We start from the raw sequence: 15,289 nt of genomic DNA, 5'->3' as shown, positions 1-15,289 counted from the left end.
CCTGAAAGTTTGAATCAATTCTGTCAAATAATGCATGAGGAGTTGCGGTCACAAAAATGTTGCACGTACGCATGCACGGACGCACGCACGGACGGGTGCCATTACCGTATTCTCCTCCGATGCCTATCGGTGGGGGATAATTATGTTGTAAGTGTACCTTAGATGGGTTAGGGTTAGGGTTTGGGTTAGAGGGTCGTTATTCTATAGGAGTCACAATTCTATGTGAGGGTCATTTTTCTACGTGTAGGAGAGTCATAATATTATGACCGGGGAGACACTATTCTATTATATAAAATAATGACCGGGGAGTTGGGTTGGGGGGGGGGGGGGGTCATTATTCTATGGTTCTATGGGAGTCAGTTTACAACGTTACAGGGGCATTATTCATGAAACTTAGTGCCAGATATATGGGCCTTGTATCATATGATATGAGTGATGATGTGAAACAGTATTCTAAGTTTGAAACAAATCCATTTAGCGATAACTGATATAGTTGAAAGTGCACCAAAACGTTAACCTAAAATTCTAAGTAAAAGGGGAGGATAGTTCACAAAATACTGGTGCAAGAATTAAAACCTTTGTGCCAGATAATGTAAATGTTGATGAGGAATAATTATTTTACGTTTGAAGAAACTCCATCTTGTAATTACAGAAATAAAGAGATTAGAAAGAAAGTGCATCAAAATGCCGGGGCGATATACTTCGTATAGGCGGGATAAAAATTGATTGTATTTTGGTTAAACAAAACTGGAGCACATCTTGGGGAATTACAGTATCTAACAGCATCTTGTACTAGGCCTGGTCGGATTTTTATAAGAAGGTTGTCAAACTGGTTAAGGACTATACATCGTTATTTTTCATCATCATCATATAAATAATCTTCTGTCAAATTATTATCATTCAACATCATTAGAATTCATCATCATCATCATCATCATCATCGTCATTGTATAATTCAGTTGTTACTTGATAGAATAAATCAGATAAACGATCAATATTTTTAAACGTGGGGAGGGTTTTAGATTTATTTAAACGTTTATAACTTATACCTCTGTTAAACCAATACTACTGTGATACTTGTTCAATATACATGTACAATTTATTTAGGGAAATACGGTAACAGTTAAAAAAACTAAAAGAAGAACTTAATTATAGGCTAAAAGAAGTGGTTAACTCCAATCTCGTGTCTCTCGGCAGCACAACACAATTTACCGCGGACATATTTCAGAGTAGTGTATCTATCAATCTATTAAAATGGAAGTAACATCGATAATACAAACAATTTTACTAATATTGGGAAGTGTTGCGGTATATCATATTGTTTCATTTTACATTTATATACGGAGACTTCGGACTATTTTCAAGGGAGCGAAGGGACCTGAGAAATACCACTGGTTGCTTGGTAGTTATGTTCAAGTAAGTACACAAATGTATAAAATATAGATTCTATATTTCAAGGGCGGTTTCAGGAGCCGATCCGGAGTTTTTGGAAAGAGGGTAAAGGTTTTCAATAGAGGTCATCGGATACGATAAAGTTGAAGAAAATATATGTTAGATGGTAATATTTATTTGAGCACAACTCTGCCATGAATGTCAGATTTTGTAAGAAGTTTAAAGTGGGTGCCGCATCCTAATATTTATGTTGCTTATCTTTGTATAATAATTGTATAATTAATTTACTCTGCTAAATTTCTAAAATGGACTAGTCAATCATTTAATTTGGTCAATACCATTTATTTTTCGAAAGGGTGTTTGTATAAAGTGTAATAAGCTTGACTTAATTTAGAGGATGTGCGAGCTGGGTTCACCCCTCTGGAACCGCCTGTGAATATCATATCTATTCGTAGGTCGTTACATACAAACAAGAGTATATGTAGGTCACAGGTAGTTCGAAAATACACATTTTTTTCTACATCAGTTCTGTTTAAATACTGTATAGATATCACGCAATATGCATGACCTGATGACATGAGAGAGAGGTAAATTGGTTTTACGACCTTTTGGGATTGCTTGAAAGATAAAGTTTACAAAAATAACCGAGTTCTATTTTTGTCATAGTTTCATTAGCCGTGACTGATTCAACTATTTGTATAGACTATTAATACACGTTTAGGTCAGACACTGCTATTAATTTTTCCATAGGCTTACATTGTAAGAAATGACTCTGTATGACCCCCCTCAAAACTTTTGTTGACACATGAGGTGCCATTTACCCTGTCAAATAGCCTTCCAGACACCAAAAAATAACATTTTTACATGGGCATGCAGGATCCATTTTTTTTCTATTTCCATTCAAAGACAACCACCCTCAACTGTGCATGGAATTTAGTGGTGAATTCCAACAAGTACTTACTTCACTAAATTGCTAATTTCAAAGTTAAATATGTAGCCAGGCAGCTATAAAATACTTCAAAATGCACAAAAAACATTATATTTCAAGATTTTAAGGATATTTTCATGATTCAAAGCAACACATTTTTAACCAATCAGCTGAAGTCTCATTGAATGCTACGGGTTCCCTACACAGTTTTCAACCAATCCGAAGCCGGCAAATAATAACAACATTTGACCTTTATACAACTACAGATAACTCGCCAATAGCGGGTCACTATCTAAGAGAAGAATGTTTAGACTTTCATGATATCTAAACTTACTAACACTTAAACTATTGCTCGCATTCATATCAATGTTTGATTTATTTGAATCATTCTTTTATGTCTGAAGTTATGATGAAATATTTATACCTGTCTGATTTACCAATAGGGGGTCACTTTTGCCAATAGAGGGTCACCTAGTTTATCATTTTTTTTATCCATTTAAAATTTATCTATTTCTGACAAAACATGACTGTGGTATTAGAAATAAACATTTCAAGACATAATATAATGAGAGACAGTATGTTTACATTTCAAACAGGAGATATTAAGTCAAAGAATATAGCACTAGTTTTCACAGTGGTATTTCTATGCATAATAAGCGTCACCTATATATCTAAAACTAAAATCAAAATGTTGATTCACGGAACCTTATTCATTTATGTAGATTTGCCAGTTCAAACCAGTACAACATCAACATCAGATGTTACTGATTTGTATTTTTTAAGCAAAATAAACAACCTTTTGATTATCCCTGAAATGGGTGATTCTCTATTGGCTGAATGACCGCCTCTGTTTGATAGCACTTTTTTTCATCGAAGTCGATCATATTATTCCTACGAAAGTGTGCGTTACACTCTTCAAAATGGTACCAAATGTGTGTGGTTTTATCTAAGAAATTGTGAGGTATGCTCAAAAATATTCTACTTTGAAGAATTCAAGAGTGCTAAAATCCAAGTCAGGAAACATGGTTGCAAGAGTTATCTACTCATGGAACTCAAACTCATTAGATTAGATCTATCTTCTTTTGTCTAATAATTGCTAAATGATAAGTTTATATAACTGAATACTTAAACATTGTATACTCTAATATGTTTAAGAGAGATTCACATTTTATTTTCAAGTGACCCGCTATTGGCAGTGATTCTCTATTGGCGAGTTGACTGTACATTATAGGGGCATACTCCGAAATTTCATTTAAAAGCATTTTATCAATAATCATAATTAAATAAAATAATCACAAGTTAATAGCAAAGTTCCTTGTAGGGCACATCTATATAAGTATATAATGATCATCTTGTAAAAATTTGATTGCAATGTCTGTTTTAAATACTGGTAATTAGTGTGTGGAACCCCAGGATCGGAAACAAGGACAAGACGATTCTACCTTATTCACATTCCGCATTTCTTCTCCATGCATGGAGGGATTTTGAAATAACTTGGTATAAATGTTCACCACCAATAGACGGAGAGTCATGCGCACGAACCAGGTCCCTAGGTCTAAGTTCAAGGTCACACTTAGAGGCCAAAGGTCAGATACAGGAATGACTTTGTCCGGAGCATTTCTTCTTCATACATGCAGGGATTTTGATATAACTTGGCACAATTGTACACCATCATGAGACGGCGTGTCATGCGCAGGTCCTTTCTTAAAATTACTTTCCTTTGTTGTTACATGTCGTAGGGAAAAATCGAGACCACTTTTCTGTAGTACAACATGCATGTTACATCTAATTGTGATGTGTATTTTGACCTATCTCCACCTGATGAGGATATATTTTTGTGTTGACTTACTGTGCCAGTCTGAATAAATACTGCCAAACGATGAATTGAATTTTATCCGAAAATTTCCTTTTCTTACTGTGTCCAAATTTCAATTTCAGTTCCCTGCTGATGGCCACGAGCGGGCTCACTACTTCCTTGACGTTTGTAACAAATATGGGCGGGATCAGGGTTACATCTTACTGTGGGGGCTGTTGAAGAAACCAATCGTGGTGGCCTGTAGTCCAAGAGTAATGGGTAACATTTGCAAAAGTAACGGTAAGTTATAATTTGCTGCATATTTTTCTTTTTCTTTGAGCCCTGTTGGGGTTAGCCTCCTGGTATACACCACAACAGCATTTTTATGTGCAATTACCAAACTCTGTAAACAGTTATTAAAGAAAAAACAAACAAACAAACAAACATAAAACATCATTTAAATTGATCGTCCTATTTGTACAAATGTATTTTGAATTTTGTAACACGCGTTTACAGCGTGAATTACGCATAAGAGAGCCTTGTAGTTTACAAATCACGCGAGGTAAAACATCTTCCAATTATTGCTCCTGATTTTTCATAGCAGTTACTTACAAATGTAAGTGCAAAACAAATTTGACATAAGACTCGGAAAATACAGCAAAAATAACAGTACTGTTCGTTTTTGTCGCCAGTCTTCTGATATTTTTAAGAGAAACAATGCTTACCGATCTCCTTACGCACGGATTTGTTGTTTGACCCACTCTATCACATGCTACACGGAGTTGCAAAAAAAAAACTATATGCACTAGAAAATATTGTAAAATAAGTCTTTTATAAAACCAGTACATCACTGAATATGTTTAAAACCACAAAATTATGTGTAGGATATACGCTGTCGGTAGGATATGTACTGTAGGATGTATAATGTGCTGAATGATATGTGTTGTAGGATATGAACTGTAGGATATGAACTGTAGGACATGTGCTGTAGGACATGCGCTGTAGGATATGCACTGTAGGACATGCCCTGTAGGACATGTGCTGTAGGACATGCGCTGTAGAATATGTGCTGTAGGACATGCGCTGTAGGATATGGACTGAAGGACATGTGCTGTAGGATACTGTAGAACATTGTGCTGTCGGATATGTGCTGTATGACATGTGTTGTAGGATATGTACTGAAGGACATGTGCTGCAGGATATATACTGTAAAACATTGTGCTGTCGGATATGTGCTGTGTGACATGTGATGTGGGATATGTACTGTATGACATGCGCTGTCGGATATATGCTGTAGGATATTTACTGTAGGACATGTGCTGTAGGATGTGTATTGTTAATATGCTGTAGGACATGTGTTGTAGGATATGTACTGAAGGACATGTGTTGTAGGATATATACTGTAGAACATGCGCTGTGGGGTATGTGCTGTAGGATATCTACTGGAGGATATGTGCTGTAGGACATGTGCTGAATGATATGTGCTGTTTGACATATGCTGTATGATATGTGCTGTAGGATATGTACTGTAGGACATGTGCTGTAGGATACGTTCTGTAGGATATGTGCTGTAGGACATGTACTGTAAATGTGCTGTAGAAGTGTACAGTATGATATGTGCTGTATAACCTGTAGTGTAATACAAAGTTAGCCACTGGATAGTTTATCAATAAAACATGTCCATTTAGACACTAGATGTTAGTTAGTTTTTGACTGAATAGAAAACGAGTCTCTCGTATTTGTTTTAGTTATTTGATAAGTATGTATGTATAAATGAACTATGGCATGAGAAAGTGAAACGAAAATAAAACTTTGTAAATTGTTTTGCTTTAAATGTATTGCATTGACATATAAAACAACAACAACAAAAGTATATCATTCATTTGAACAGAACCAAAATCAAAAGGACTGGTTGGTCTTTACCGTATTGTACAACCGTGGCTAGGTGATGGTTTGCTTGCAGCCAATGGAGAAAAATGGGCGCGAAATAGACGTCTGCTAACTCCCGCCTTCCACTTTGAAATTTTGAAGCCTTACACCAAAGTGTTCAACCAGTCAGCTGATATACTTGTTGTAAGCAATGAACTAGATCTAATGCATTTTGTAACTATAAATCTATTTTGTAGACCCTCCCCAACCCCAATCCCAACCTTACAACGAAGCAGGATATATTTTCCTGACCTATGTCAGTGGACCAGTGACTAGAGAGCGCATTAGACTGTAGCAGATAACTCCTATTGATTTGTGGATGTAGGTCAAGGTCATAGTATCAATGGTCTTGAATATCAGTAGAGAAAACTCAGATCTACTATGTAAAATCTTCATAGGACTGAGGACCACTTTCACCGACAGCGGTCAAACCTTATTCATAGGAAGATTAACTGCGGTCAGTTGGTTATCCTTTTTGTAGTTTGGGTCAGTATCAATAATTTTAGACCCCAAGACCTACTGTTGTCCTTTTTTGTAGTGACTGCATGTGGTCAACACTTTTCAGTCAGCAGGTCAAGGTCACAGTGACATTGAGAGAGATAATGTTTTCCAAACTCACTCACTCGGGGACGCGTACGCTAACGACTTTCAAATTCGTACCATGATAGGCTGTCATATGCAGATGACCCCTATAGCTTTTGAGGTCAGTAATTCAACATGCCATAATGAAATTAAGGTTGAACGCAGATTTTGATGAATAAATAGAAAACACTTGGATTCTGGACCATCAAAATCAGAAGTATGTCATGTCGTTAGATCAACAATTGGTATGGTCAGTACTTTATACTAGATGAACTAAAATAAAATACTCAGCAGTGTATGACAGGCTATCAGAGGGGAATATGGGTTTTACAAACTGCTCTTGTTATTTTCACGATTCAGAAAAAGCTTTTGATAAAAGCAGAAGATGGTGAGAGGTTCGAAGTTTTCCAGCATGTTTGTTTATGCACCTTGGAGATAATAATGAAATGCGCATTTTCATACAGCAAAGATATACAGAACTCTGGGTAAGGAACGAGTTTCTTACAATTATGATACGAGCTCGTCGTCCGTCTATACTTTTCTTAAAATGACATCTCTGAAACTACCGGTCAGAATTGCACACAGTCTGTCAGTGCAGCATCCTGGCACGGTCCTTTATCACGGTTTTTTAAATGTTTCAGATTGGCCGATTTATAAGAATATAAAGAATTTAAATGACTACTTCTGATGAACCGCTTGATGATTCTTCATCAAAGTTCGTCTGTAGGGTTATTATACGGTCCTCTCCCAATTCTATTCAAATAGGGGCACTAAGTCTTGGCAAATTTTAGCGGCCGCTCAACTTGAAAATAGCCCTTTTAAGAGCCCATTCGAGGTAAAAATAGAAATATCTTAAAACCACTTTTTTGATGAACTGCGTGATGGATCTTCATCAAACGTTGTCTGTACCAATATTATAATTTCCTCTTAAATTTTTTTCCCAAATAGGGGAGCCTGTCCCGTTTAGAGGCAACTAGAGCTAAATAGACTTACTTTAAAACAATTGTTTCTCAAGAACTGATTAATGAATCTTTATCAAAGAATATAACAAAATAAAACATAAATTGTGTATATCACTTATGGTGCTCCACAAATATATCTACAAACATTGTGCTTTGTGTTAAGATATCGCTTCTTGTCTGAAATTGTGACCCATATCGTTTACATTACACATACATCATGTATATTATATTAATATTTAATACTGATATTCCGAGTTCAAATAAATTCACGCAACTGTCCTGTCAAGTAGTGTCGGCATTTTCAGGTTATTTCTAGCCCCCTTTTAGAAATTCTTTAATGTATACATAATCATTCTTCTCTCGTGATTACAGGGAAAATAATCCATACGTGAAAGCAGTGAATAGATTAACAGATGGGTTAGTCTACAGATTCATGTAAGTGTTACTCATTGTATTCTTCCTAAGGTACAAAAGGTTTCATCAAATTACAGAAATAGAAAAGGTGTAAACAAATATACGATGTCTGTCAAACTCATGATATAAAGCTTTTGTAAAAAAAAAAAAAAGAGTCGATCTAACACATTTGCATATCCCCATATTTTAACTGGCTGTTTAGTGCATTTCATTCAAATATTATCAAATATTTCACAGGATTTTCAAAAAGTAACACATGTTATGATATATATGTTTATAGTAATAACGAAAGCAATGTTGTAAGATTTCACGTATGTGCAATTTAAAATACGAAAGAAGTATGTTGTGAATCAACAATCTTTGAAACGGTATAAACATGTTTTTGTTAATCCTTACAGGCATCCAATCACTTTGTTTGACTTCTATTGGAATCTAAGTAAAGTCGGACGGCAGTGCAATAAGGACTGTAAATTTGTTCACTCAGTAGCGGAGGAAATTATCGACAAGCGAAGGGAGGCATTGGTAAACTATTTTGAATATGTAAATCAGGCTGCTCTTCTCTGATAACGTTATTTCGACACTTTTTAAAAATTCTAATTAATTCACTACAGTTTGTGTTATACTTTCCTCTTAACTTAACCCTATTATTAAATTCAGTATTTGTTTCATTAGCGCACCTGTCACGTAGCGACAAGGTGAGCTTTTGTGATCGCCCGTTGTCCGTCGTCGTCCGTCCACAATTTCTTGTGAACACGATAGATGCCATATTTTGCAATCGATTCCTTTCGAAAACTGGCCAGATCCCTTCATGGCTTCTAAAGTTATGACCCCTTAAAGGGCCAACATTAAATTTTGCTAGCCATACAGAGACTTCATTTATGGTTTGATTTGAAACAAACTTAAACAAAATATTAATAACAACAATATATCTTGGACTCCATGATAAATCCGTCAGATCTAATCATAGGTTTCGGAGTTATTGCCCATGATTGACCCATAAAAGAGCTAAAAAAATTTAATTTTTACCTTGTGAACATTTTACATTCGATTTTAACCACACTTACACACAACTTAATCCAAAATACTATTTCGGTTCGTTTCGAAACCCAGCTAGATTCCGTCATAGGTTGCTGAATTTTGTTCAGCCATACAGAGGTTTACATCTGTTCTTTGATTTGATACAGCTTTCACAGAATGTTTAGTTTGATGATCTCCAGACCAAGTTAAAAACTGGGTCATGTGGGGTGAAAAACTAGGTCACCACTCAAATCAAAGTAAAAATTTGTTAACACTGTAGAGGCCACTTTTATGACCCTATCTTCATTAAACTTGGTCAGAATGTTTGTCTAAATGATTCCACGTCCAAGTTTGTATCTGGGTGAGGTTGATTCAAAACTAGATCACTCGCTCAAATCAAAGGAAAAGCTTGTTAACACTTTGGAGGCCACATTTTATATATTGCATGTAGCATATTTAACAGGTGAGCGATAATGGGTTATCGTGACCCTCTTGTTTATTCTGCAGGAGGATTCGGAAGGTCCCCAAAACCGTCGCTACATTGATTTTTTGGATATTCTTCTGACAGCCCAGGATGAGGAGGGTAACAAGCTCACAAGATTGGAGATCAGGAACGAAGTGGACACATTCTTGTTTGAAGGTTACGTCAACATTAAACGAGCTTTCAGTTACAATTATTATAAATAATGTTAATGAAGCAATTTAATTAAATCATATATAGTGTTTGCATTCCAGTTCTCCTGAAATAAAAAATATTGACCCCAAAGGAGGTATATTCCAGTTTTCCAAGTATGAAACTGTCAAGTGAACTTTAACCACAGCCCAAACGGTCGTTACACAAACCTCGACTCATTGTTTATATATGAAGTTTGTTTTCTCTTTCATTGCAATATAAATGACTGAAACGGCAAAATTGCTACATTACGGCATTTACTGGAATAGAAAAACGTTCTATCGCATCACGTTGCGTTCGCATAGAGGCATTCACGCCATGTTTCTATATCCAAAATGTGAAGTACTTCGCCGCGATTTCTTAATGAACTGTATCTTAATGGTATCTGAATATATTAACAATCTGCATGGTTTTCTTTATTTGCATTTCTTGAAGCTGTAAATAACAACGTGACCGTCAAGATTAAATCGATGTAACGCGAACTTGTATATGTGTCTCCAGCTTTATCAAGATATCAAAATAAAATACTAAAACATATTTTCACGCATTTATGGTCAAACATGATTACCTTGCAGGTCATGACACAACCGCCAGTGCAATATCATGGATAATGTATTCTCTGGCGGGAAATCCCGAATGCCAGCGGAAATGTCAGGCGGAAATTGACGAAATACTCTGCGACAGGGAAAGTGATGATTTGGAATGGTATGTAAAAGACATTCAAAACATAAAATATTATGTACGCAGAAAAATCCAATGGACTTGCATTACACCATGATACTAAAACAATAGCCTTGAGCTCTAAGTGGCGCCAATTCGGGGTTTAGATATTTGAAATATAACGTCAATCAAGTGACATGTATTCAAATAACGATTCTGGGTCAAAAGTGGCTCCATATCCTAGTTGCCACTTATTTTACATAGAAATATAAGAAAAACGCTCTGAAACCACAATGGCATTAGATGTTAGATACTTGCCAGTTCACATGTACTTCACCTGTACGGAACTGTTACAAATAACAATGGAGTACATAGTGGTGCCGAAGGGAAAAAACGTAAAATTTTCTAAAAGATCTAGGTTGACGTTAGAAATTGTATATGTAGCATAACGTAATTGACCTGTGTTAAACTTTTAGGAATCCTACCACAGGAGCAAAATTGGCGCTCCCCAGGACACTTGTTTTGTATAGGAAACTCTCTGAAACCACAGTAGATGGAGCTTCGATCTATGTTATATGGCATCACCTAATTTACCTGTATCACACGTATACAAATCATGACACGTGGCATAAAAACGACTTCGTGTCAGGGTCATTTATTACCCCCCTACTAGTTGAAAACCAGTTTCGTGGACTAAAGAATTGCTCTTCTTCGTCCGTCCGTTCGTCATTCTGTCATTGTGTCCGTACCTCATGAATTTCGTGTCCGGTCTGTCATTAATTAAGGAATTTCAATATTACTTTGGACGTATGTTCCCCATGATGAGACGAAATGCCATTCGCGAGACCAGGAGTCTTAGCTCAGTAGTCAAGGTCACACTTGGAGATCAGTGGGCTTTTTTTCCTGTCCAGTCTGTAACTCAACAATCCATAAAGTGATTTTAATATAACTTGACAATAAAGATCCTCATAAAAAGATAATGCGTCATGCCTAACACCTAGACACCAATCTCAAAGGTCAAGGTCAAACTTAGAGGTCGAATGTCAATATGGTTTCACTTTATGTCCGGTACATTACTCTGTGATCCATCAAAGGATTTAATATTATTTGACACATCTGTTTCTCATATTATTAAGGAGACAATGTGTCATGCGCAATACCAAGACCCCTAGATCAAGCCAACATCGATCTTTTCCTATCCAGACTGAAAAATATCTTAACATAAGCTCATGTGTTACATGCACCGAATTATAAAATTGTTGGTGTATAATGATGTTTTTTTTTTTTACATTTTTCTCACATTTTCCCATCAACGATTTTAAAATGAATAATCGACAGATACTTTTTAAAGTTTTAGTCGATATAGGCAAACAACAATTGTAGATTTTTTTATATACAAATTTTAATCCAAACGTTTATCAAATCATTATGATACTATAGGAAAGAAATTACGTTACCTTCTTGTACATGGCCTTTTAACACTGGTAAGTCACCACATCATGCTTTCGCACTGCAAATCGATCTGTATACATAACAAGTATAACCATTTCTGAGTGGAACAACATTGTCCTATTTTTGAAAGAAGGTCAGATTTGTTACAGAAAGTAAAACACCAACTTACACTCTTTCTTTGTTTTCATTTCTTGTATAATTTCAGTCATTAGGGCTGCGAACTATCATTGGCTCTTTTTTTCAACTCACCTCCAAAGAGAGGGAGCCATTGTTTACATTCCGTGCAGTTAGGGACTTTGTTTTGCCTGGCAATACTTCATTCCCTTGTTTTATATACATTTACAGATTTTTTATTTAAAAGTCATCTCCGACGCAACAATAACTGGAGCTTAGGAATGCTTTATGTATCTAATGATCCTGTATCAAATTTATAGAAATCAGGAAGTGGTCAGAAGTGGTCATACGCCATGTCAACCTGTCATTTCATACCTTAGTAAAATCGTCTAAAACGTTTGAAACCAAACTGAGTAGAGCGTATAACATGTGCATATTTGGTATGCATCATCATCAGAATTCGGATTGACCTATATCAAACCTATACGAATCAAGTCACTTCTCTTACATAGCCATCTGAAAGAAATACTTTCATAGTCTTAGTCAAAGTGGCAAATATGTCTTGAATTTAATGTCTTATTCTGTATGTGTTTAGTAGACATCTCTATTAATGTTTTCAGGTCAGATCTAACTAAACTTGACTATTTAACAATGTGTATCAAAGAAGGAATGCGTCTTCATTCCCCGGTACCAATAGTGAGCCGGGACACCGCACACGAATTTGATCTCGGCGATCGTGTTGCACCAAAAGGGACAATTATCCAGATAAACATTTGGGCAATGAACCATATGGAAAATGTATGGGGTCCGGACCATATGGAGTTTAAACCAGAACGATTCTCAAAGGAAAATATCGACAAGATCGAACATTTCCAGTATGTGCCGTTTTCAGCTGGACCAAGGTTAACAATTGTTTTCTTGTTTCCATTTCTTCTTTTGTCGGCTTCACTTCTATCGGTAAATAGTGCTATAGTCCTGAACAAGTTGTAGAGGAAAAAATCAGTGTACTTTAAAGTGATTTGCTTATTCCTCAATACATATTTTTAGTATGGACTTTGTTTAATGGCCAAACTGTTATCAATTATAAGAAAAAAAATAACTAGAATTTTAAAAGAATGAAAATAACCAATATGTTTTATATAAATTTTGATCTAAAGCGGTCTTACGAAGGGAAATAACTCATTCAGTAAGTCTGTATCATTAGCTACAGCTTTTAACGCCCTTTGAATATCTTGCTTTTTATGTTTACATGCTAGAAAGTCCGTAAATATCTGCCTTCAAAATTTTGCTCGCAATAGAATATACGAATGTCATTATTGTAAATCACTGACTGTGGCCACCATGTAAATGTACAATTGTCTGTTTGTTATTTAACATATCATGTTGTTAACTCTTTTCTGATTTATTTATCATATATGTGAATCCGTAAAATGAGGTCTCAATAAGATAAAGTGCAAAAGCCTTGAAATATAACTCATTCTTATATAATTATTGATTTATTTCCCTTTTTGTACTTCATAACTCGCAATTATTCCAACTTAATTCGCAAGAAACATAACTCTGTTTAAAATGATCTTAGTTTTATTCTGTCAGAATGTTGTCGCACTGCCTGTGCCAAGGATATATAGGTCAGGGGTGAGAGGTGAGGGGAGGGGATGGTGGTATTCGTACATCGGTTTATTGACAGCTCTTGTTAAACAATTTATAATAATTGACACTCTACAGTATGCTGGAAATAATGTGTGCAGGTTTTATCGTTTTAATGAAATAAAGAAAGAACATAATTTATACAATAAACCGAGAGAGGTCTTAGCTTATAAAAAGCAGTTTAAGCTGATTATTTCTTTGATAATAAAGTTTCTTTTGTTCAAGTTTGCTTATATTTCAGGAACTGTATTGGCCAGAATTTTGCAATGAACGAAGAAAAAGTTGTTTTGTCAAAGTTATTAAGGAAGTAAGCAAAGCTTTTCTAAACCTTTTACATGTCTTAAATTAAAATGAAAAAAATCATCATAACAGGAAGAAAATTTCTTTCATAATTATGTCGATTGGATACTCTATGAATAAAGTTAAAGTTAAAACTGATACAATGTATATTATAAACATAAAATGTTTTAAATTATTACTATACAGCTGTCAGCGACAGAAGCCTATTTTTAAAACAATTATGCACGTTAGTTGGTGTTTATCAGTAGAGATCTACTATATATATAATTTCAGTTTCACATTTAGACTTGACCCGAACCATGAAGTTAGGAAGAATATGTCTGCTGTTATGAGAACGAAGGATGGAATTTACATGTTTGCTGAAAAACGGAACATCTAAGGGAGAAACTACATGTTTGACAACGTTTCCATTCATGAGAATGAATTTTAATTTTTTTAACTGGAAATACATATCTCACAATATACCAACCGACAGGACAACGGAGTTACTTTGCTCTTGTTGATTTCCTTCCCTCAAAGTTTTCAGCTAGTTTGTAAATTCTTAATATTTTTGTGGCTTCAGAGGTTGATCCTGAGCATACACTAAATTTCAAAGAGGTACTTTAAGTAATTTTTAAGACATTGGCTAAATAAAAAGTTTTGTTGAGTATATAATAAGATAGTGCTGAATCTTTTCTTTCGTTTCAAATGTTACCGGGCATCGATCGGATAAACTGGTATGATTTTAACAAGACCATCCTTCAAATAAAAAACCCCGAAGAATTTGAAGTACGGTACCGTAAAATACAGGTATTTCGTGAACAATGATGCATTTGCTCTTTTATTGCTATCCTTAATTGCTTTTAATTTGATTAAAATACATTTTCACGTACTATACCATAACCAGAAATTAGTGTTGCTAATAAAGGAATTTGAAAATGAAAGTCCGATTTTCAGTGATTTTTTCACACGAAGTCGCGAACTAGCCTTAATCTGGGGGAATTTAGAAGTGATGCACAGGCCTAGTGGTGTTGGCTGATACACGCAAGGTAGTGGGTTTGAGTCAAAACGTGGTGGCGACAATGCCTTCAGACAAACAGACGGACAATCTGACACATATACATGGTAAAAAAGAATAATGAACACAATCTCCAAATTTTATTATCTGTAAAAAAACACCTCATGTACATTTAAACTCTTCTTCTGTAATTGACAGACAAAAAAAATCGTGTGGGAGGAGTTGGACACAAAGTTTAAGTACATACGGACGTACGTTCGTATGGACAGCAGCAACGCTATATGCACCCCACATAAATGTAGGAGCATAAAAATGAAAAGTTGACCAGTAAACTATTAACTATTTTATTACATGACATTCGAAATAAACGTATACTACTCATTATTGTTCTTCGAGTTTTTCGTAGATATGGTACGGTATTGCCATC

General features: G+C 35.3%; 1 protein-coding gene across 1 annotated transcript; it reads left to right on the top strand.

Annotated features, from left to right (window-relative positions):
- The first annotated feature begins 1,175 nt into the window (after nt 1-1,175).
- LOC123551966 (cytochrome P450 4F1-like) lies at nt 1,176-15,038 on the top strand. The gene is made up of 11 exons (XM_053541518.1): nt 1,176-1,416; nt 4,259-4,415; nt 6,007-6,188; nt 6,987-7,111; nt 7,961-8,023; nt 8,401-8,524; nt 9,527-9,659; nt 10,268-10,397; nt 12,539-12,820; nt 13,807-13,872; nt 14,139-15,038. The coding sequence occupies exons 1-11, from the start codon at nt 1,255-1,257 to the stop codon at nt 14,242-14,244; spliced, it is 1,530 nt and encodes a 509-aa protein (XP_053397493.1). The 5' UTR covers nt 1,176-1,254; the 3' UTR covers nt 14,245-15,038.
- Nucleotides 15,039-15,289: the final 251 nt, after the last annotated feature.

This window comes from Mercenaria mercenaria, chromosome 4 (assembly GCF_021730395.1).
Source record: "Mercenaria mercenaria strain notata chromosome 4, MADL_Memer_1, whole genome shotgun sequence".
Lineage (NCBI taxonomy): Eukaryota > Metazoa > Mollusca > Bivalvia > Venerida > Veneridae > Mercenaria > Mercenaria mercenaria.
Note: the sequence above shows the minus strand (reverse complement) of the source record. Positions and strands in the feature narration are given on the sequence as shown.

Coding starts and splice junctions, on each gene's coding strand:
- LOC123551966 (XM_053541518.1), top strand. CDS start 1,255: ATGGAAGTAACATCGATAATACAAACAATTTTACTAATATTGGGAAGT. Junction 4,416..6,006: donor TAACATTTGCAAAAGTAACG/GTAAGTTATAAT, acceptor TCATTTGAACAG/AACCAAAATCAAAAGGACTG. Junction 13,873..14,138: donor TTGTCAAAGTTATTAAGGAA/GTAAGCAAAGCT, acceptor ATATAATTTCAG/TTTCACATTTAGACTTGACC.